At 42.0% G+C, this 21,443-nt stretch overlaps 1 protein-coding gene across 2 annotated transcripts in view; it reads right to left on the bottom strand.

Moving 5' to 3' along the window:
* Nucleotides 1-11,746: 11,746 nt before the first annotated feature.
* Nucleotides 11,747-21,443, bottom strand: part of BOLA3 (bolA family member 3) — a 49,782-nt gene continuing 40,085 nt past the window's right edge. For both annotated transcript variants that reach the window (XM_085633452.1, XM_085633450.1), the window contains one exon: nucleotides 11,747-12,042. Coding sequence is in view for 1 of the 2 variants with exons in the window: in XM_085633450.1 (XP_085489576.1) it covers nucleotides 11,977-12,042 (66 nt within the window). In the remaining variant the exon portion in view is untranslated. The remainder of the gene's footprint in view (nucleotides 12,043-21,443) is intronic.

Below are 21,443 nucleotides of genomic sequence, written 5' to 3'. Positions count from 1 at the left end.
CAGCGACTGTCTTTTGTACAGCTCCAGGATAAATTTGATTTGCGGAGGGGTGATTTTTTCAAATTTCTCCAGATACATAGTTTTTTGGATCATGCCCGGTCGAAAGGACTTTTTCAGGAAGGGCGAAACAATCTGCTAAAACTGATTACAGCCAAGTGTAAAATAGGCCAGATTATAGATGTCTAATATCAGTTCAATTAGACGATTTAGATATTCAGCAGGAAAATTGGAAATGCAGACTTGGCGATGTCCCGATAGACATACAGTCGATGTTGGAAATGGCTAATTCAGTGTTATTTGCGGGGAGTTTGAGAAGCCAATTCTATATGTCTGTCTTCAATCTATATTATACACCCTCAAAAATTGCTAAATGGAGGACGGGAAGGGGGGACAAGTGTCCTAGATGTAAGCTTTATGCCGCTGACTCTGTACACATGTTTTTTTGCTTGTCCCCAGCTTGCTGTATTTCTATTTGAGGATCAACATTTTCTCAACTCCTCCTTGGGCACAACATGTAAATTGACTGCTGAAGTTGTATTGTTTGGGGTATCATCAATCAGTGGCAATGGTGGGGGGCATGCTCCAGAGTTTTGTTTCTTATTTATTTGCATGTCTATTGTTAGATTATGTATTACATCTAAATGGATCGATTCTGATCCCCCCACGTTTTGGGAGTAGAGAACCAGGATTCTGGCTATATATCACTTAGAAACTGCTTTGTATAGGCTTAAACGACCTGGGAAAAAAAGATTTGGACTGCAAACTTGGGACTTTATCAAAAAATGGCTTGGATTTGTCTCTTCTTGCTGGAAATGTTTAAGTCTATTATTTTATATGTATTTGGCATGGTCTCTGCATTTCCTTTTTTCTTTCTTTTTTCTCTTTTTCTTTTCTGTTTGTTCATGGATAAATAAATAAATTTAAAAAAAAAAGGAAATGGAATGCAGCAAATCCATAGCTGCCAAGTTTTAGACACTTTGAGATTAAATGATTCACTTTCAGCTCTGCCATACCCTCTTTAGCCAGGCTACTAACAGTGCACAGGCGCTATGGTCGAAATTCTGAAAAGTGTTTACATCTAATATTCAGAGATAGTGATGTGTGTTTTCACTGTTGTAACAAAGCAGCAGCAGCCCACTAATTTTACAGCGAATAATATCTGGGATATCCTCCAATTTCTCATATGTGAGGACCCGTTTTGATTCAAAATAAACTTTTTATGGTTGTTGCATGAAACAAAAATATTTCTCTGCAAATAGTAATAGACTCTCTCACATCAATCACATTAAAAAGAAATTAAACAAAACAGTATTAATAAGAATCTGTTTAGGAATTATTCCAGGCCATCAGGGCAAAAATAGAGCTGCCTCTATGAAGGAGCCCCCTGAAAGGCTGGATTACAGTGCATGTAAATATGTCCTTTTGTAATTTAGGACGAAAACCTTAATGGCGCACGACATGCCCATACTTGTGTACAGGGGCGCAACTAGACCCGAACTTCGGGCGGGAGCTAACACTCCCATCCATCCATGTGAGTGCACGGTGAGCCATGCAACAGTGTGTGAGTAGGGTAAGAGGAATAACTGCAGGATGAGTGAGGTGACCATGTGGATGTAAGTGCAGAGTGAGACGAATGAATGTATGGTTAGTGATGGTCTTATTTGAGTGAAGATTGCAGATTGAGCAGTAAGGGGGACATGTGAGTGAAGTGTCGCATGAGTGCAGGGTGAGTAGTGTGCTTGTGTGACTGCAGGGTGAGGTACAGGGTGAACCTCACAAGTGCATTGTGAGTGCAGAGTGATCACTGAGTTCAAGGTGAGCGGGTGAATGGTGTGAGCGTATGGTGATCATTGTGAGGGCATTGTGATCGCTGTGAGTGCAGGGTGAGTGTGAAAATGGAGGGCGAGAATGAGGGGTGAGTTGTCTGAATGCATGGTGCATTCCTAGACACTTGAAGTAACTCAGCAGGTTATTGACGGCAGCGTAGCGTTTCAGATATGTTAAACTATTGCTATTATGGCATTAACCAGGGATCAGGGCAGAGTAAATAAATGTGCTGATCTTGCAACAAACTTCCAGTCTTATGATTAGGGTTTCCAGCTCATTATTTTGATGTCCCATGCAGTACAAAAATAAACAGTCACCTAAAGCTGTATTGTCAGCACTTGTCTGTGCATACTTTGGACAGCAAATATAAAAAGTAGCACTTTTAATTGTGTTCTAGGGCTGCCTGAATGATCCATGACTGATAATAAAATGGAACAAAGACAGAAAAGTCACATTACAAATGTATACATATTTCTTTATTTATAAGCATATTTAGTGTCAAGGCAAGCAATTTGCAGGCTGTTTAATAAACACATGACAGGCTGGCATTTTTCTTTTGGTAACTTGAAGCCCTGTGGGCGTTGCGGCGCCTGCCTGTGTAAATTTAAAAGAAACTTTGTCTCCTTTATGCTAAGAGCTAATCCTCCCAGGACAGGGTTAAACTCGTAGAGCTGAAATGCTTCAGCTGCAGTACAAGGCAGGATGTCTCCTCTGCTAAAACTGAAAGAAAGGAACTGGCAGTCATTTCAGCTGTAGTGGGAGGCAAGGAGTCTCCTCTGCTATGAAATCGAACTTGAAGGAACAGGACTGTCTGTTCTTTTGCTTTAAGCGCACATTGTGCCTTATCTATTTCCCCTCCCTCCCCCTCCAACCCTCTGTTACCAGAATTCTGTAATAAAAAAACTCCCATTTGAAATGGGTGAAGACTTGCGACGCCGCGGGACAGTAGAGGACCAACAAAGGTTAAGGTTTTAGTGTGGAGTGCGCGCCCCCCCTGAGATGGTGTCACGCCCCCCCACAGATTGAAGAACTCTGGCATAGATAAACCCCGACATTCAGACGTTCCTCTGCATGCAACGCTTTACAAATCTGCACATCCCTTTCAGCATTCCTGTGGATGCACATATTGTTGTATTTAGAGTAGAACCTTTCTTTACAAACCTATATTCCCCTCATCGTTCCTGTGCATGCAAGAGCCTATACATTGGCCCATCACAGGTGGAAGCCGGCTTTCCGAGGTTACCTGTTCACACCTGAGATGCTGCCAGTGCACGGCTATGGGCACGAGCCGAGCCCTCCCCTCTTCTCACGTTGGACCTGGGATCCATGGGGCGCATGTGCCAACGCTCACCTGTTAGTGCCTGACGCCAGACAGGCGAACCGGGGGCTCGTGCGCGAGTCACATGCTTTTACCTGTGAGTGTGTGCAGCGTTCACCTGGAACCCTCTCCAAGGCAGACATGCACAGTACAGCGCTTCCCACGCTTGGCCTCACAACATCAGAGCTGAGTAATCGGACAGCATGTAAAATGCTTACTTGAAACAATGACGCAAGCAGGAAGCCCCTAGTTCCATTCTCCAGTGTCCCACCTAATGTACCGTATGCCCAACACTTACAGCACTGCTGTAAATTCAGCCCCAACACTCACGATCACCGACTCCTATTACACAGGCATTGTCAAGGTGCTAAAAATACGCGATTAATGCATTTTAGTGTGGTGTTGCGGACCACGCCTAATGCGTGCTACTTGGCAGGGCTGGAGTATTCATGTTAATTTCAGCGCACACCTGGTTCCCGACGCACATAGCTTTGGTTGCAGCGCACAGACACCTTACACTGCCGCACATTGAGGAAAATAATTTGAGGTAACATTGGTTATGGGTAGTATTCAAGGGGTGAAAACAAGCCAGAACCGCAACTCTGCAGGATCTTATATCTTTTGCAATCCAACCCATTGGTTGCAGGAGGGTGATGGATTTTGAACCCTTCTAGGTGGTGTGGCTTCTGAAGCCATGTCTCTTGCAGTAGAATTATTTCAAAGGAACGCAAGTAGGATACGGTACACTGGTCGCTCAGTTTACTTGCTAGGCCATTAATATTCTAGGAACATATCTTAAGTGACAGAGAAGTTAATTTCTAGTCACTCAAGTTGTATTGGGCATAGGTGACTGAACTCTGGGAGCAATAGTTGCTTATTAGAAGGGAGTTATACATTTTAAAGTTTTATGAAATAAATAACTTTTATCTGTTGGTGATCCAAAAATTCAGTATCATCAGATCTGGTAGTTGAGCCTTCGATGTGGCCGTTTCTCTTCTTTCAAAGCCAGAGACACTCGAAGGCCCATGAACAATCATATAGCCCTCTAAAAAATAGAAGCTCAAGACATTCATGTTCCAATAGTGCTTTACAAAATAAAAATAATCTACTCTAGATAACATATAATTGGACAATGGCTTTCAAATCTGATCCTGGGATATAGGTTTTTATCTCTTTTAGTAATGTGCAAAGATGTCGGCACTTTATGCTTTGAGCTGGTAAAGGTTTGCATTTTCAGTTTTATTACCAAAGTGAAGCCCAACAACTTAGTGCATTCAATAATTATAGCTTTATAGCCTAGTAATTTTGGATGAGTGACAACACTCATTTTTGATGGGATTTCATTTTGGACATCCCTGACTGTCCAGCTTCTAGAATCCGTCAATTAATGCCAGGCCCTTAAGCTCTGTTTAAGTCACCAGCACACCACCAAACAATCAAGACAATGTGACTGTTGATTTTCCCAATAATTTCAATACTTCCTAAATAAAAACCAAGCTCTGTTCAGGGTAAAATTACTGGGGACGTGCAAAAGCAGTCAGCAGCAGAGGGTCAGGTCTAAAGCAACAGAATCTTAAGCCAGACCTCCTTGGGATACTGAATTATCAAGGGCTGAATTACAGTAACCTAGGAAACACTTATCCTGGAACCGGAAACATGTTAGTCTCTGTGCTGCCAGAATTCCTGAGCACCTAGGGAAAGGAGGAGGTTTATGAATGATATTCACATAACTGGTTCGCCATTTTAGGATTTCCTAGGTAAATATACAACTAGAAAGAGAGAGCAGCAAGGTTTAAATCTAGATATATTGTATAAGACTCTCGGTCTGTCCTTAGCAACTCTTTCAGTGCCCTTAAGGATTTCTAGCTCACTCCTACTCTCAGATATCCAAATTAATATTGGGTTGAGGATTCTCCTACTCACTTAGTGTTTCCCTCTAATACCTAACCTCTGCTGTACCGGTCTCCTTCTGATGTCCCCATCTACAGAAGAGTCTGTTTGATTTAATACTAGCAATTAGCATGTTTCTCTGTGTTCCCAGCTCTTGCTGCTGAGAGAACTGAGGCATAGGCATCTGTCCCCCAGTTGACCAGATAAACCAGCCCCTCCACACAGTGCCGAGAAGACACTCCCTGGAACCGGTTAGTCACTCTCTTTCAGATTTCTGAAATTGCAACAATCAAAAATACCATAACCATAGGAAATCAATACCTAACCTCTGCTGTACCGGTCTCCTTCTGATGTCCCCATCTACAGAAGAGTCTGTTGATTTAATACTAGCAATTAGCATGTTTCTCTGTGTTCCCTGCTCTTGCTGCTGAGAGAACTGAGGCATAGGCATCTGTCCCCCAGTTGACCAGATAAACCAGCCCCTCCACACAGTGCCGAGAAGACACTCCCTGGAACCGGTTAGTCACTCTCTTTCAGATTTCTGAAATTGCAACAATAAAAAATACCATAACCATAGGAAATCAACCTGAGGACCAAATCTCTATCATTAGATTGTTGGTCTGGAGAGTAAGCACTGTGGCGGATAGGTGACGAATCACTTAAATAATAAAAGAAAACATGGCAATTACATTACCTATTGTCAGTATCTTTTCTCCAACTGCAGCAACGGCGGGCCCTTCTTGCCGCACCTCACATCAGTTATCAAGATAAATGTAATAATTATCGTGCAATCAACCCCATACGCCAGCCGCTCAGTGGCGCTACTGTGCTCCAGATCAGTAAAACAAACAAATGAAAGAGGGGGTGCACGAATAAGATAGCCCAATGAGCCAAAGCGTTGTAACTGAATGTCCTCTTTAATTCAAAAATAAATTTGGGTTGATAAAGGAATGGTCAGCCAACGCGTTTCATTCCTTCAAGGGGAACTTCATCAGGGCTGTAACATGATAAAACAAGATAGATATTACACATAAATCATAAGGCACAGGACTAACAACACAAAAAAGATGACCATATAATATGAAAATTATAAAGACACATTTTTGGACAACATAGAAAAGTACCCATGTAAAATCACATGGATTGGACATGCAAAAGATTTTTTTCGATATGTACATATTTACCAGACCAGTTAATCCACTTATGGGTAAAATGGGAGAAAGACATCCCGGATATGCAGGAAGAGGAATGAATGGAAGCTTTCCCTCGAGAGGCGGCTATTACAGCTCTCTTTTGCCTAGTGCAACTCAAAATCCTTCATAGGGCCTACATCTCATGCGCTACATTAGTAAAGATTGGGAAACAAACCGAAACTCTGTGTCGCAGGGGCTGCAGATTGGAAGGCACATTCTTTCATATAATATGGGCCTGCACCAAAATTCAAGAGAATTGGGCTTCAATAATCCAGTGTTTAAATGAAGTGTATAGGAGTGAGTTGCTCATTTTGGCAAAATGGTGTCTGCTTAATGTGTGGGAGGCGATGGAACTGGGGAGAGGAGAACAAATGGTTGTGACTCCATCACTCAGGATTGCCAAAAGAAATATAGCACGAGCATGGGGCTCAGACATTCCCTTCCTGTGGGACTGGAAGAGAGATATGGACTAGTGTATGTTGGCGGAAAACATGGTCTATGCTAATGGAGGATGCCCCCAAAAATGAGGGAAGGTGTGGAATAAGTGGCATGGCTTCAAAGGCAACCTATGTATGGCTCCCATAAAACAGAGGAGGCGGGAGGAAATGCATGAGGAAATTGATTAATAAAGGAATAACGGGTGGGATACTTTATAAAGTGGTGCTATAAAGGTTGTTAGAAATGTAAAGGATGTAACCAGGAGATGTGACAATATATTGCATATGTGGTGAATCTAACTACTTTGTTGTTTTTGAAATAAAAAAAAAAATATATATATATCTGTCCACCCTATGCAGAGTGGAGCTCTTCAGGTTGAAGTTACCTGTAAACGATTTATAAGGATTATACAGCATATACTTTATTTTGGCCGTGTTAACCTCAAAACCCTTCTCGTCGCAGAAGTCTGAAAATGTATTCAACGGATTTTGTAACCCCATAAGGGTCTGGGATATTAACAAACAAAGTAGCTGGTATGGGAATTCCACGCAGTCTCAGGGAGTTGCGAGTACAATCTTCCAAGTAACTTCTACCATGATTAATATAAACTGAATATAAAGCGGGGGCAGAACACAACCCTGTTGTACTCCTCTCTCTATGGGTCTTTGCTTAGTATATTCGCCACTTGGTCTACATCTCAGCCTTGTGTATTCTTAGCATAACATCTAGTAATTCAGGAGTCTATACCCAGTGACCTTAAAATAAGCCACAGTTTTTGTCTTGGGACCATATCAAATGCGGCCCTAAGATCTACAAATACCACATCCAAGTGGTCCTTGGACAGCCATAGATATTTGCAACAGATTAAACTGAATGAAAATATCTGGTAAAACTTGCGGACTCTGGGACGAAAGCCTGCTTGTAAAGGGGACTGAAGGTTAGTTGCACTTAATCGATCGTGCAATTTATCTATAATTTGATGACCCAAAAAAACTTTCTGAAGGTTATCAAGCAAACTAATTGAGCAGAAGGTCCCAGGGCTACCCCGTTTCCCTTTTTATACACAGGTATGATTTCCGCTCTCTGCCATGAAGCAGGGGCATAGTTCCCACCCATAATTCTGTTTAAGTTTGTTGATATAAGGGTCTCATACATCTAGCACAGACATATATAAAGTCCCCAGGTATTTTGCAGGCCTGGGAGCTTTCGAAGGTTGTACTCTATTTATACCTCTTTGTGTTTCTTCATGTGGGAAAAAAAAAAAAAAAGTAGTCGAGTAGTTCTCCGGTCAGTAATAGCCTCTAGGGTGAGCCTGTAACATCCTTCCTTAGTTGTGGTATCTCTGCAACACGTTTGTATGCAGTATATAAGTCCGCAAAGTTTTTCTCCCACAAAAATGTCGGGACAAAAAATTCCAGAGGGCTGAAGAACAATGAGCTTCCATGAGCTACTATATGCCGAAAAGGCTTCCGAATTATTGGTTTTGGAGGCTTTCACAAGGTTAGCTCAATTGGAATCTATCCAATCTGTTTAGTAGTAGCGAGAATTTTCTTATACTTGGTTCTAGACTCTGATCTCCTGTGAGCCACATTGCTTTTCAGCAATAGTTAACTCTTATTTTGTCTTCCTACAATTGGCATTATACCAAGGAGAGGACTTGCATAGCGAGGGCTTGGAATATTGACTTTTAGATGTACATAGATTTTTTTTAACTCGTTAAACAGACTATGATGTAGCTCAAGAAAGGATCCTCTACTTGAATAGTTCTTGGGAAGGAGACCAATGATAAAAGTTAAATGTGTTGTAAAGTTGCATCATGTCAGGCTTGAAGGAAAATTTGGACCACTTCCTAGATCTTTTGTTGTTGCCAAGTAACAGCACTATCTCAGAAATGTTATAGGTTTTGTTTTCATCAGTAACAGAAGTGGTCTGTAAAGATAAAATAAGTGGATAGTGGTCACTGCCAGGTCTTGCAAACACACCAAAACTGCACATTGATTGCCATATTTCTAAGTCCAATAGGATGTAGCCTAGCCTGCTTTTACTCTGCTCTATTGTAAAAGTAAATTCTAGATGCCCATCTGATTTAAATCTGCCGTTACATGCACGCATACCATACTTCAATGTTAAGAACTGGAGTTGGATAACAGTATCAGACCATTTGTTTTGTGGCTCCCCTTCCAAGCTTTGGATACCTTAGGTTGCATAATCAGGAACAGTAATAAAATCAATAAAATATATTGGTTCAAAAGTTACGTTAAAATCACTGCCAATAATTAGCAGAGGATGCGATGATCTATTTGACAAGTGATATTCAAGTTTGGCCAATGTGAGAGAATCTTTGTTTGGGATCATTGAACATTTATAGATCTTGTATAAACTCACAATTACACCTTTGGACCACCTTATCATCAACTCATTCGCATCTGAGCTATAATTTATCAAACATTTTATAGACAAATTTAGCTAAATTTGTGACCAGATTACGATCTCCCGCCAGATGGGGACTCAGATCCTGATGGAGTGGCTTCAATACTGTGATTTATGTAACCAAGAATACACAAATGTTCAACAGGCCAAATCTCTTGGAGCATGATATGAAATTGGCCAATAAAATTTGACCAGTCTGGGCAGACCATCTTACCATGTAGCCCTGCAATGCTCGATGACAACAGGTGTAAACTAGAGGAACACTCTAACCCTGCCAAAGGTAAAGTGAATGGATTATAAGAAATAGAATTATAAACACCTGAAGTTTCAACAGTTGGGGATAAAAGCTCCAGGCTTGCATTACTTTATCCGTTCACTTTGTGTTTAAATAAGTCTTGTTTGGAAGATAAACATGAAAGTTCAAGCAGCTGGTTCTGGTTGTTGGCGCTTGTCACAGCGTCCAACTGGAGTGGGTTACAAAGTGTTGAACCAGATTCTTGTCCCCTCTCAGAGTGTCTGATATTGAGCCAATTCACTTCAATTAAGGCAGGAGCAGAAGGGCCCAAATATAGGGCTATTTTTTGAAGAGCCTTGGTAGCTGATGGGGTAGGCCTGTTTAAGACACATATGAATCAAATAACTCCCTTCCGCTTGGGTAACTGGGGGTTATACGGGCCAATGTTTACCCGTCACCAGATCTCAAATTGATTTTAAATTGAATATTTGAAACCAGTTGGAGGTATGGACCTTGCTTCCATTGCCAAGAGGCCATTTACTAAATCACAAACGTCTAGAACCAGTTTGATCGAAACAAATCTATCAGACTGGTCAGAGAGTCAATGAGCAGTGATGATATCTTTACGGATTAAGGAACGGATCCAATTGATTGTTTTGTTAATGAGTGCTTCCTTGTTTTTCCTTTGACCTGGTTTCAGCTTAGGTACATTTGTCAGGTAGATTTCAGCCTCTCTACCGAACCCTTTCTGAGACATCGATTCAGGATGTTCAAACTCATACTTGTTGGTGCTAGGTGAATAGCTTCTTTGCATTGCCCCCCAGGTTGTAAGATGAGGGATAGCGCCTCCTTCTACACTCCTCGTAGGATAAATGGGGTTAGATATTTCAACGTTCCAGGGATTCAACAGTAAGCCATTAGAACTTTGTAAAGAAATCGATTTTACCCTTTTACAACTATTTAAGACCAAACAATCATCTGTCCAGGTGTCCATCCTTGTATCAATATTTCGAACACCATTATATGAGGAAGGTGGCTTGTTTTGCGTGTGGATATAATCTGAGGCAACAACTTTAGGGGCTGGCCGGCTGGGGGACTCAGTCCTTAGAGTGGAGGGATACCTTACAGCTAAAGTCACATTAATAATGGAGGTCTCTTAGCCTGCAATTTAATGAAGGAATTGCCCGTTTTATGGGCGAGGACTATGCTTTTAAGTAGTCTATGACGACCTTAATTTCAAATTTATCATGTGCCTGGTTATCCATCGCATGGGCGATTTGGTCTTGTTCAGTTTTTCTGCAAAGACAAGCAATCAATGAGATCTGAGCTTTCTGGGTTGAGTTGCAAAATGGGTTCTTTCTGTGATTCTACGTCAGTTCTACAAAGGGTTTTATTATCAGGATGAACGGGCAGCTAACACCCATTTTGAGACAAGATGAAAGGCCCTGTAATCTCAGGTTTAGAATTAGAAGCAATCACTAAAAACTATTTGGGGGGGAGGGGTGGATTTCCTAGGGAGTGCCCTTGTGGCTTTTGTAGTGCCTATGTAAAAATGAGTTATTGTGTTTGTAGGTGGCAACTGTTTCTACCTTCAACCTCCATAATAACCTCATCGATGTCTGAGAGTACAATTTTGTCTCGCAACCTTTAACTCGTTGCCTTTGAGTGAGGGACCATCTACCGCCTTTCTTTTCCATATACTTTAGAAGGTTATGTAGTAAATAACAGGGTCGTACATCCCCAAAAATAAATCCCTTAAAGTAGCATTGCCTAAGAAATGATAGTAATAAATGACTTTACATACCTGCCAATTGTTTTATGATAGGGACAATTTGCATATAGCCCTCTCGATCGAAGGCGAAACTATAAGTTCTTACCAGTTTGTTTTCTGCAGGCACAAGGTGGTCTTGAGTACTGGGCTGATAGAGCCAAGAGGGATAGTCCTGTCCGGCCTCTTCCTGGCGCTGACTGGCTTTGCCTTGGCGCAGCGGGTAATGGCAGTGTGCCATATAGCAGCAGGTAAGCACTGGGGTCTCCTCCTTCCGCCCCCTCCTCCGTGACTGGAATTCTGGGACAGGTAGTCCCTCCACAAGCAGGGCATCTCTTATTATAAATGCATTTATACAATTAAAAGGAGAGGGCACATGGGTAGTGTAAAAAAAACACAAAAAAAACTTTTGCTGTAAACATTCAAACGTTGATGTTTTCACAGTACATTACCCTGTTGCATTTTTGGCTGACAACTAATCATTTTCATTGTGAGTGTCTAAATTACACAGAACAAAACTACCTTAATGGGTAATGCTTGGCTTGTTCTAGCAGTGGACAATAACTCAGCTGCCACACTAGGATCCTTATTTCATATTCATTGTGTATATCCAGTGGTCGCAAATGAATAAAAGTGGAAGCATGAAGCAATGTATATACATTCTTTAATTTTAATAGTCACAGTACGAAAATGTTTAACTATTATAATACACGTGAGCACACAGTTAAATAGAATCTTGAGGTTTTCTTCGTAGTTCAGTAGTTTCGTAAACTATCTGATAATTATTTTAGAAAATAGGCACTCATTTGGTTACAACATATCAAGTATGTGTCACAAAGTTTATACATTGCACATAGCCTCATGCTTTTTATTGTCCTCAGCGTTTGGGGAATGAAGTAAAAATCCTTAGTCCATGCATTCCTTTAATTTCTTCTTTAAGTGCCTGAGTAAGAAACACAAATTTAAAGAACATTAGATGTTTATCATAGACAAATGTATGTTATTTTAAAACATTCATACAATAGCAAACATTTTACAAATCTGAATTAAAATACTTTAACGTCAATTTTGTTAACTTCAGCCTACATTTAAATATCTGTTTCACAGGAGCAGCCGGCACGCATCGGAAGTGGCAGGGTAGGCAGTCGACGATCGAGGGGATGAAAAAAAAAAAAAGGAAAGAAAAAAAACACGTACCAACTCACCACTCTCCCGCTCTCTCCTGCATCTCAGTCTTACCACTACCGGGCCGGAACAATAAGCAGCCAGGACCCATCCCCTAATCCAATCACAATGCAGCGTTGTGTTTGGCCTGAGAGCCGTGGATTAGCGCTCAGACAGGGAATAGGGGCCTGGGCAAGATCTCCACGTGCGAAGTGCGCATGACTGTTTTGGACAGCCCCAGATGGCCGGCCAAACAGTCATTGCGCACATAGAGTGGACAAACCACTCCTCCCCCGCTCTGAAAGCAGAGCACCCCCTCCCCCCCCCCTCACCCAGCCCGCCCCACAAAGCTGCACAGCAGGAACAAATACAATGATAACCCCAGGTTATTATCATTGTATTTGTTCTTTCCTTCACTGCTTTGCAGCAGTGGGGTGACGCTCCTACGTTTTAGCAGAGGAGCCACCACTATTTCATCATTCGTACTGGACAGAATATTTTTCCTAAAAACTTTAAGCAATAACTTTACCCTCACTCTACAAAGTGGCAAACACTGGGTCAAAAAATGTCTAATGCTCTCCATTTCTCTATCATTCAATCAACGGTTTGGGTCAAGAATCTTTACTTTGCCCATGCTCTTCACACTTGCCAGATTTTAGTTTGGCCAAATCACATCCTAAAAATGGTATATAGTACAGGGGTCAATGAACTTTAGCAAATGATTTTAAGTAAGGTGGGGGGGGGGGGATTTATAGTTAGGCCAGCTGTTCTATAGGAAAAGTGTTTTTTTGCGTTGCTAATAACTTTGGCCCCCATTCAACACATCTCTATGAAACATTCCAAAGTTTGTGCATGGAAAGTTATGGGGTGATCCGTCAAGCTGGGGCAGAGAAAAATAAATAAATCAGGGCTCCAAAATGCTAAATCTCAATGCATTTTCCTGAGTTGTGTTTAAGAAGGGCTTCAGCAAAAACCACTGAACTGAATTACACCAAATTTGGCAGGAAGCTAGATCCTGGTAGGCAGATTGTGCTTTTAGTGATTTGGTGTACATCCGTTAAGTAGTTTTTGAGATATTAAGATTTTTAAAAATATAGATATCTGGACAGTGAGTTAGAGTCCCTCGAACCCAATTTACAAAATTTAAGTTTTTGGATTGGCCCACGGAGCTTATTTCCCCCCTTGGGCCATTTCGCTTTTACAGGAGTAAGACTCTTGCAGGAGCGAGCGCTTTGATTGGCTGCCAGCAACATGAGAACATTTTGCTGGCAGCCATTAAAAGACTCGGGCACTTAGTCCCCTATCCTGAACAAGAGAAAAAAAAAATAATAGTAAATAAATATATATATATATATATATATATATTCACTTTAAAAACCATAGGTTTCACACATGTTATAGTTAGGTGGATATTTCACTCGTAAAAAACCAATGAAATTCCCCCGTTATAGTTAGTTGAGATAACTATAACTCGCGCGCCCGCAATCCTCTGCTCATGACGTCACATATTACATCACTCATGACATGGTCAGTGGCATCACTCATGACATCACTGATGACATCATCCTTGTGATAGAGTGGCGGTCGAACGAGTTATAGTTATCTCAACTAACTATAACGGGGGAATTTCATTGTTTTTTTACGAGTGAAATATCCACCTAACTATAACATGTGTGAAACCTATGGTTTTTTAAGTGAATTTGCAAGGTTTTTTAAATGCTAATTCCCAACTATAACGTGTGTGAAACCTATGGTTTTTTCAGTGAATTGGTACGTTTTTTTAAATGCTAAGTTATGTATTATAATTTTTTTTAATATATTTATTTTTCAATAAACTACGTATTAAAAATTTTTTTTTCTTTTTTTATGGTTTTTTTACTGTGCGCGCACCCCCGCGATTTTTTTTTCAAAAAAATGTAAACATTTTTTCTGCCTTCGGAGTCCTTCAGGGACCCCCTGACCAAGGCTAGGGGGTCAGGAACTCTCTACCCTGCCCCCTTTTCACGTTCGCCACATTCCTTTTCCACTCTCGCACTGAAAACAAACAAAATGGCGGCCGACACTTCCTGATTTTGACCGATTCGAACGTTGACTGACATTTAACAACCAATCAGAATTACGCTCGCGCACGTTAGGGTGCGCGGCTATAGATATGTATGTGCTTTAAACTGCAATTTTCTCAGGAACTACTGAACAGATTGACTCCATATATGCAAAAGGCACATCCCTGACCTGAGGACGACCTCTCTGCCAAATTTCAAGTAATTCTGTTCAGCCGTTCGGGCTGTACCTTCGACTAAAGGTCCTATGGGAAAATGCATGGGGAAAACGCGTTTTGGGACCCCCCTTTTTTCTTGGCCCCCGCTTGACGAATCCCCCCCCCCCCCCGAGACTTTCAGGGTAGGAGCTGAGCGGAGCGCCCCATTAGTTTGGAAAATTTCGCGAAGATTCGTCAACCGGCGCCAAAGTTATTCAAAATAGAATTTTGAGATTTCCTATGGCAACACGGTCCTAACTATAACTATCTACTGGCGGCCGCCAGTAGATTATATACATATTATCTACTGGCGGTCGCCAGTAGATAGTTATAGTTAGGACCGTGTTTCCATAGGAAATCTGCAACATTCTATTTGGAATAACTTTGGCGCCGGTTGACGAATCCTCGCGAAATTTTTAAAATAGGTGGGGCGCTCCGCTCCGCTCCTACCCTGAAAGTCTCGGGGGAATTCGTCAAGCGGGGGCTGAGAAAAAAGGGGGGTCCCAAAACGCGTTTTCCCCATGCATTTTCCCATAGGACCTTTAGTCCGAGCTACAGCCCGAATGGCTGAACAGAATTACTTGAAATTTGGCAGGTAGTCCTCAGGTCAGAGATGTGCCTTTTGCAGGTCTGGTGTAAATCTGTTCAGTAGGTCCTGAGAAAATAGCATTTAAATCAATATATATATCTGTAAGCGCGCTCCGTGCGCTTACGGTAAGCTTACCGTACGCGTACGGTGCCGTGCGCGAGCTCAATTCTGATTGGTGGTTACATGACTGTAAACATTCGAATCGGTCGAAATCAGAAAGTGTCGGCCGCCATTTCCTGTCTCTCGCACTGAAAAACAAAGGTGGATAACGTGAAAAGGGGGCAACGAAGAGAGTTGCAGACCCCCTAGCGTTTGTCAGGGGGTCCACGAAGGACCAAAAAGTACGAAAAATACATTTAATATTTTTTTTTAAAAAATCGCGGAGTGCGCGTACGCGCACGGCAAAAAAAATAAATAAAAAATAAACAAATAAATAATCACATTTATTAAATAAATTGAAGGACCCGCAAGGGAGAAAAAAAAATTGTTACTGTGTAAAAAAAGGCGAGGTGCGCACGGTATGAACTGCGCAACGTGGGCGCTCGGTGCGTGAAGCGCAGCGATTGCCCACAGCGCGCGCACGGTGAAAAACCAGAAAAAAAAAAAAAATAAATAAATACATAACTTAGCATTTAAAAAAACGTACAAATTCACTGAAAAAAACCATAGGTTTCACACACGTTATAGTTAGGAATTAGCATTTAAAAAACCTTGCAAATTCACTTAAAAAACCATAGGTTTCACACATGTTATAGTTAGCTGTACATTTCACTCGTAAAAAACCAATGAAATTCCACGTTATAGTTAGATCAGGTAACTATAACTTGCGCGACCGCAATCCACAATGTGCCATTTCAGATGTCATCATTGATGTGAAGAGTGATGTCACTGACCATGTCATGAGTGATGTAATATGTGACGTCATCAGCAGTTTATTGTGGGCGCGCAAGTTATAGTTACCTGATCTAACTATAACGTGGAATTTCATTGGTTTTTTACGAGTGAAATGTACAGCTAACTATAACATGTGTGAAACCTATGGTTTTTTAAGTGAATATATATATATATATATATATATATATATATATATATACACACACACATATACACACACACACATACATACACACACACACCCACCCTGTGGGGGGGGACCCACCCACCCCGGGGACAAGAATAAAAAGCAAAAATTGGTGCAGTATTGTGGGACTCCCGCAGGATTGTTAACAAAACGGCATCCAGGCCACTTTTTTCCGTTATAGGGAGGGGTGAGCAGCTCCCCTCCCCTAGCCTTCACAGGCCCCAAGAAGCCCACCCCGGGGCTGAAATTAATGTATATGGGGAAGCCCCCCCTCCCTCAGCCATGACAGGCTCATATGGTGGGTGCCCTAGGTGGACACCTACCTATAAGTAAATCGGGCCCCGGGAGATGGGATCCTCAGGGCCAGAAAAGGCTTGAGGACTGGGGAGAGGGGTCGGCACGACCCCCCCCATTCCCTTGAATTTAAAAACCATCCCTTGGGAATGGTGTCCTCAGGGCTTAACAAGGCTCGGAAAGGGTGGCATTGCAGCCCGCCTCGCCTTTAATTTTAGTAGTGGCCTAGGGGGATGGGGTCCCAAGGGCCTAACAAGGCATGGGGAGGGGGACCAATTATATAATTTGAGACTCATCAGTTATGTCATACATCATGTCATAGAACATGTAATGCGTGATATATTATGGGAGGTCAAAAGCAGTGCATGGCGGGGGCGCAAGTTATAGTTAGCTCTGCTGACTCGAACTGGGGAATTCTGGTGTTTTTTTGGTTTTTTTTTTTAGTTCAAAACATTAATATTTCACTGATCTATTCACCCAACTATGACGTTACTTTAAACTCGCGTTTCTTCAGTGGATATTTACATATATATTTTTTTTCTCCCTGAAAAAGCCAAAAGGTTAAAGTAATGTTATAGTTAGGAAAAATATTAGCGAAAACTTAATGTTTTAAACAAAAAGAAAACAGTGAAATTCACCAGTTATCGTTATCTCAAGCAACAATGGGAACTACCTAAAGTTCCCCACTTTAAATTGATTCAGTGAGGGTTTTTGTTTTGCAGATGTGCTGCTATTTGAGACTAAGATTTATAAATCTTCTATTGTCTTGTAAGCGACTGAACTTTGTTCCAGATATTTATATTTGCTTTTACTCCCAGTTCCACTAACCTAAGATCATTGTGAGTTTACTGAAAGGTCTTCACCCTCAAGTGCAAAGCACTTAACTTCAATAGTTTTTGTAATCCTTTTTCTTTTATTTTCAGTTACACTCCAAACAGCTCTAATATAATAAACACTGCAAGACCAAATATCAAACAACAAAATAGTTGCTATGTGTAGACATTGATGGAAACAGGAGGTAAATAAATATATGGTCATCTCCCGTTGGCCATGTTTAGGCCAAATCTCCAGGCTTATTTATTGTCAGATGTGCCGGTCAGATCTCTGCCCCATGACGTGTCCATCTATATCTCTGGCATAACCGTTCTACAATAACAACAAGTAGTCCACATGTTTTTAGTCAGTACTACTATAAATCAGTACATCCTCATATAGAATCTCGAATTTCAGTGGCCAATTTCGATTTTCATATACATCACTTTCTGTGCAGCTCTATGACAATCCATATTACGTGTCGATTCCAAGACTGTTGTTAACTCTGCGGACCCGCATTTATTGGTGCAGTCCCTTTTAGTCACAGTGAAACTCTAATTCACAGTCTCTGGTATCAACTCAAGTACTCTATCAGATCTTCAGCTACACGGTTAAAGAAGTGGTCTCTATTGGCTGATCCACCATATGTTCCAGCACCCTACCTCTCCTCTGCAGCAGAATGCTATCACCGAGCTTCCCCACAGTATATGCAAAAAGGTGCACCTTTGTCAACATCTTCCCATGCAAAATTAATTGTGCCAGTCCAAATTTATGGAGATGTAGCACTCCGTAGTAAATTCTATGGTGTCTCTTAAGTTGTATCAGCCTAAAGCTGGTTCTCTTAGAAACCGGAAAGCATACTCCCCTATATTGCCTTCTATCCTTTTTTTTTGTCCTAAAGGAGTCCATCAGCTTCTGTCTAGAGGCAAGGATTACATAGTTTCTTCATCCATCCCTATGCTCACAGCTGGTACCTGTTTCAGGTGAAGATACATGAAGGTCTGTGATGTATTCATTTCACGTTTGACCTATAGGTGTGTGAATGATACGACTCCCATTAGCATCTAACACTTTGCTCAGCATTGATATTCTAATGTTGTCCGAGTGTCCAAATCCCTCTGGGGTGGCCCGTCCTCATTTTGGTACCCATCCATAACAGTGTCTAAAGGGTCAATCTATTTTTCCATCCCATTTCCTTATTAATCCGGCTCCAGATTTTCACCGCTGATGGTTGTGGGAGGTGTGATGCATGTAACTGCCCCTCCATATAGGACATGAAGGCAACGCTGTGAGGGAGTCTTTGGGCGCATTCCCACTAGCGAGATTAAAGCCCCGCAGAGTACAACATGGATTCCTTACCATAACGAAGACGATGACACCTCCGGACCGGCACAGCTAATGGATGACTCTTCCCTCCTTCCGCAGAACGCCGGAAGTAACCCGGATGTAGTCTGTCTCTTGGAAGGCAGGACGGAAAACGTCACCAACCAATCAGGAACCAGGGTGAGAGGTCAAGATTGGCAGATAAAGGAAGGAGACGCGACACCAGGCGCGTCAGAAGAGGAGAATCCGGAAGAAAATTGCCGAGAGACCGAGGAGCTGCCGAGGAGCAACGCGGACGCCAGAGCGGGAGAAACCGAAGACGAGGGACCAGAGACGTGGAAGATTGGTGGATCCCGGAGGACGTACGAGCCACCACAACTCAGGAGAGTTGTGGCTCTTAGCGGTACGTGACGGGCAAAGGGACTTAGGGAGGGGGAGGGAAGGTGTAATGGGCGGCAAAAAGAAATCAGGGGAGAACGGGTGGCCCGAGGATAGCACTAATAACGTGACCACCTTTTAAACACTCCTGTGCACTTCCGCTTTAACGCCAACAGTCTTGACCCGTCCCAAGTACCCTCAAATCATTCCTCTGAAGTACCTCCAAAAGTAAAACGCACATCACTTTCCTCATTCCCTCTCACATGGTTCGGTGACGGTGCCCTGTTTCTTTAATAGGACTCGGTTCTGACCGCTACTTTCTTTTGTTTTTGAGCTTACTCCGGGATCACGGCAGACCATCTGAAACCCATAATAGGTTTTGTGACCACATTGAAGGAAAAGCTACCATCAAGTTCTACCAAGACCCTGAGGAAGCCTCCTACGTCCTCCCCTGGTGCCTCCAGACCTCCCTTTCAACCAGTTCATCTTCTTGTCCAGAATGTTCCTTTTTACCTCAATTTGTGTTTGTATCCTTAATAAAACTCTCACTATTGACCACATACGGCCTCCTTGCTTCGGTTTCCGACCATCCCTCCGACAAACGCCTTCCATCCAGCACTTGTACCATGTGGAGGGGCAGTACAATGGCTAGACATGTAGATAACCCCTGACTATCCAACACTTGCCTATCAATTCTAAACGCAGGTTCCTCCTATGGGCATGTCCCCATTTATTCCCTGTGCACAGTGGTGCAGCTTTCAAATTTTTTTTTTTTTTTTTTTTTAACATTCTGGAGTGAGAAACCCCCTTCATTAGCCTTTGAACTGTCTTCAATGCCGTCCTTAGAACTCCACCCACCCATAGCAATACCCTGGGTAAGTGGTCAAGTTTCCTCAAGAACTCTGCAGGCACAATGTATAGCATGTTCTGTGACAAACATAAAAAAGAGCAATTCATTTGTACAAAGCTGTCCTTTCCAGCAGTGAAAGCAGAAGCTCACGGTGGTCGGATACATCATTTTCCAGTAAATTTAACAATATTTCAAGATTGTCAAAATATTGTGTTTTGTCAATAAAAAGCCATATAGCTAGATATTATAAGTGTTTCTGTCAGGCTCAACCCCTGTTCTTTTTTCAATTGTCAGGTGGGACAATCTGATACAAATTCATGTAGTTCGCTCTGGTCACTTGTTTTGGAGCTGCTAAAGTGTGGATGTAATCGTAAAATACTTCTGCTGCAGCCATATTTCCCACAACCTCTTGTCCCTTTGCATCTGGATATGTAGTATTGTCATATGCGTCTCATTCCCTTCTCTTGCCTGCTTAGCCAAGCCAATGGCTTTCTGGACTTATCTCCTACATCTTCTTTATCATACAAGTTCCTTGGTTTACACATGTTTATTGCCCAGGATTTGTTTGTTAATACAGCATAGCATTCATCTTTTTTTTTTTACTTGTGCCCGTCTTGTTAATCGCTCTGATGGGTCTCCTTACGTCTCCCACTTCTCCAGAGATCACGCAGCCCCTAATCACAGCCCCATAGAAGTCACGGTAGGCTCAACTGACTACTTGTTAACACTAAAGTAATTTTATGTTGCCCTTTGTTGATAGTCTACCATTTTCGGATTGGCCAAGCACCATGATGTGTAGCGCCAATCATCAAATTGTTCAAAGTTTCTAGAATTTAGCATCACCATGAGAGAAGAGTGATCAGAGATTCACCTAGTAGTACACCCATGGTCCATGATTACCTAACAGGGGCATTGGGTAGGCTTTGTTTAGCTGTGCATCTATTACTAATTTAAAGTCATATTCTATTAATATCAATGCAGATAGGACGTCTGCCATCAATGTGACTAGCATAGCTAGTGCGTCATTTAGAAGCCTGGGTGCAGACAGACGAGGGTCAGGGGTATTCGTTCCCTTTCACAAGTTCCCAGTGCCACTGCTTATCTTCGAGCGAGCACCAAAAGCTTGTTCTAGGTGGAAAGGGAAATTTATTTTAAGTTAACATGGCCACCTCCATGAATCCATTGGGGTTTGCCCAGTAGCAAAGTACTTTATATGCCCCCTCCTGATAAACTGGCATTGATTATCCTTCTACTGTGTCTCCTGGGGGTACACCATACCACTTTCTGGATGGATAATATCCTTTGTACCAACCCTTGCTTTAGCTTATTAATGAAACGACTGACATACCATGTCCTGTATGTCAGTGACTGTGCCGTCCCAGGGGACAGTTACTAACTATGTTCAATTGCCCTAATAGAAGAGTTTGCATATTAAAGCCTGTTTCCTGCCCCACAAAGGTCACCACTGTTTTCACAGAAAGCCTATAACTGTGAACTACCCCCACCCAACAGAATCATTGTTTGGACCTCGAACTGCCCCTCTCCGACATTACATCACGTAATTTGTTTGGAAAAAGATTCTCCAATCTCATTTG

This window comes from Triturus cristatus, chromosome 11 (assembly GCF_964204655.1).
Source record: "Triturus cristatus chromosome 11, aTriCri1.1, whole genome shotgun sequence".
Classification (NCBI taxonomy): Eukaryota; Metazoa; Chordata; class Amphibia; order Caudata; family Salamandridae; genus Triturus; species Triturus cristatus.
The sequence above is the reverse complement of the archived record's forward strand: the minus strand, read 5'-3'. Positions and strand labels throughout refer to the sequence as shown.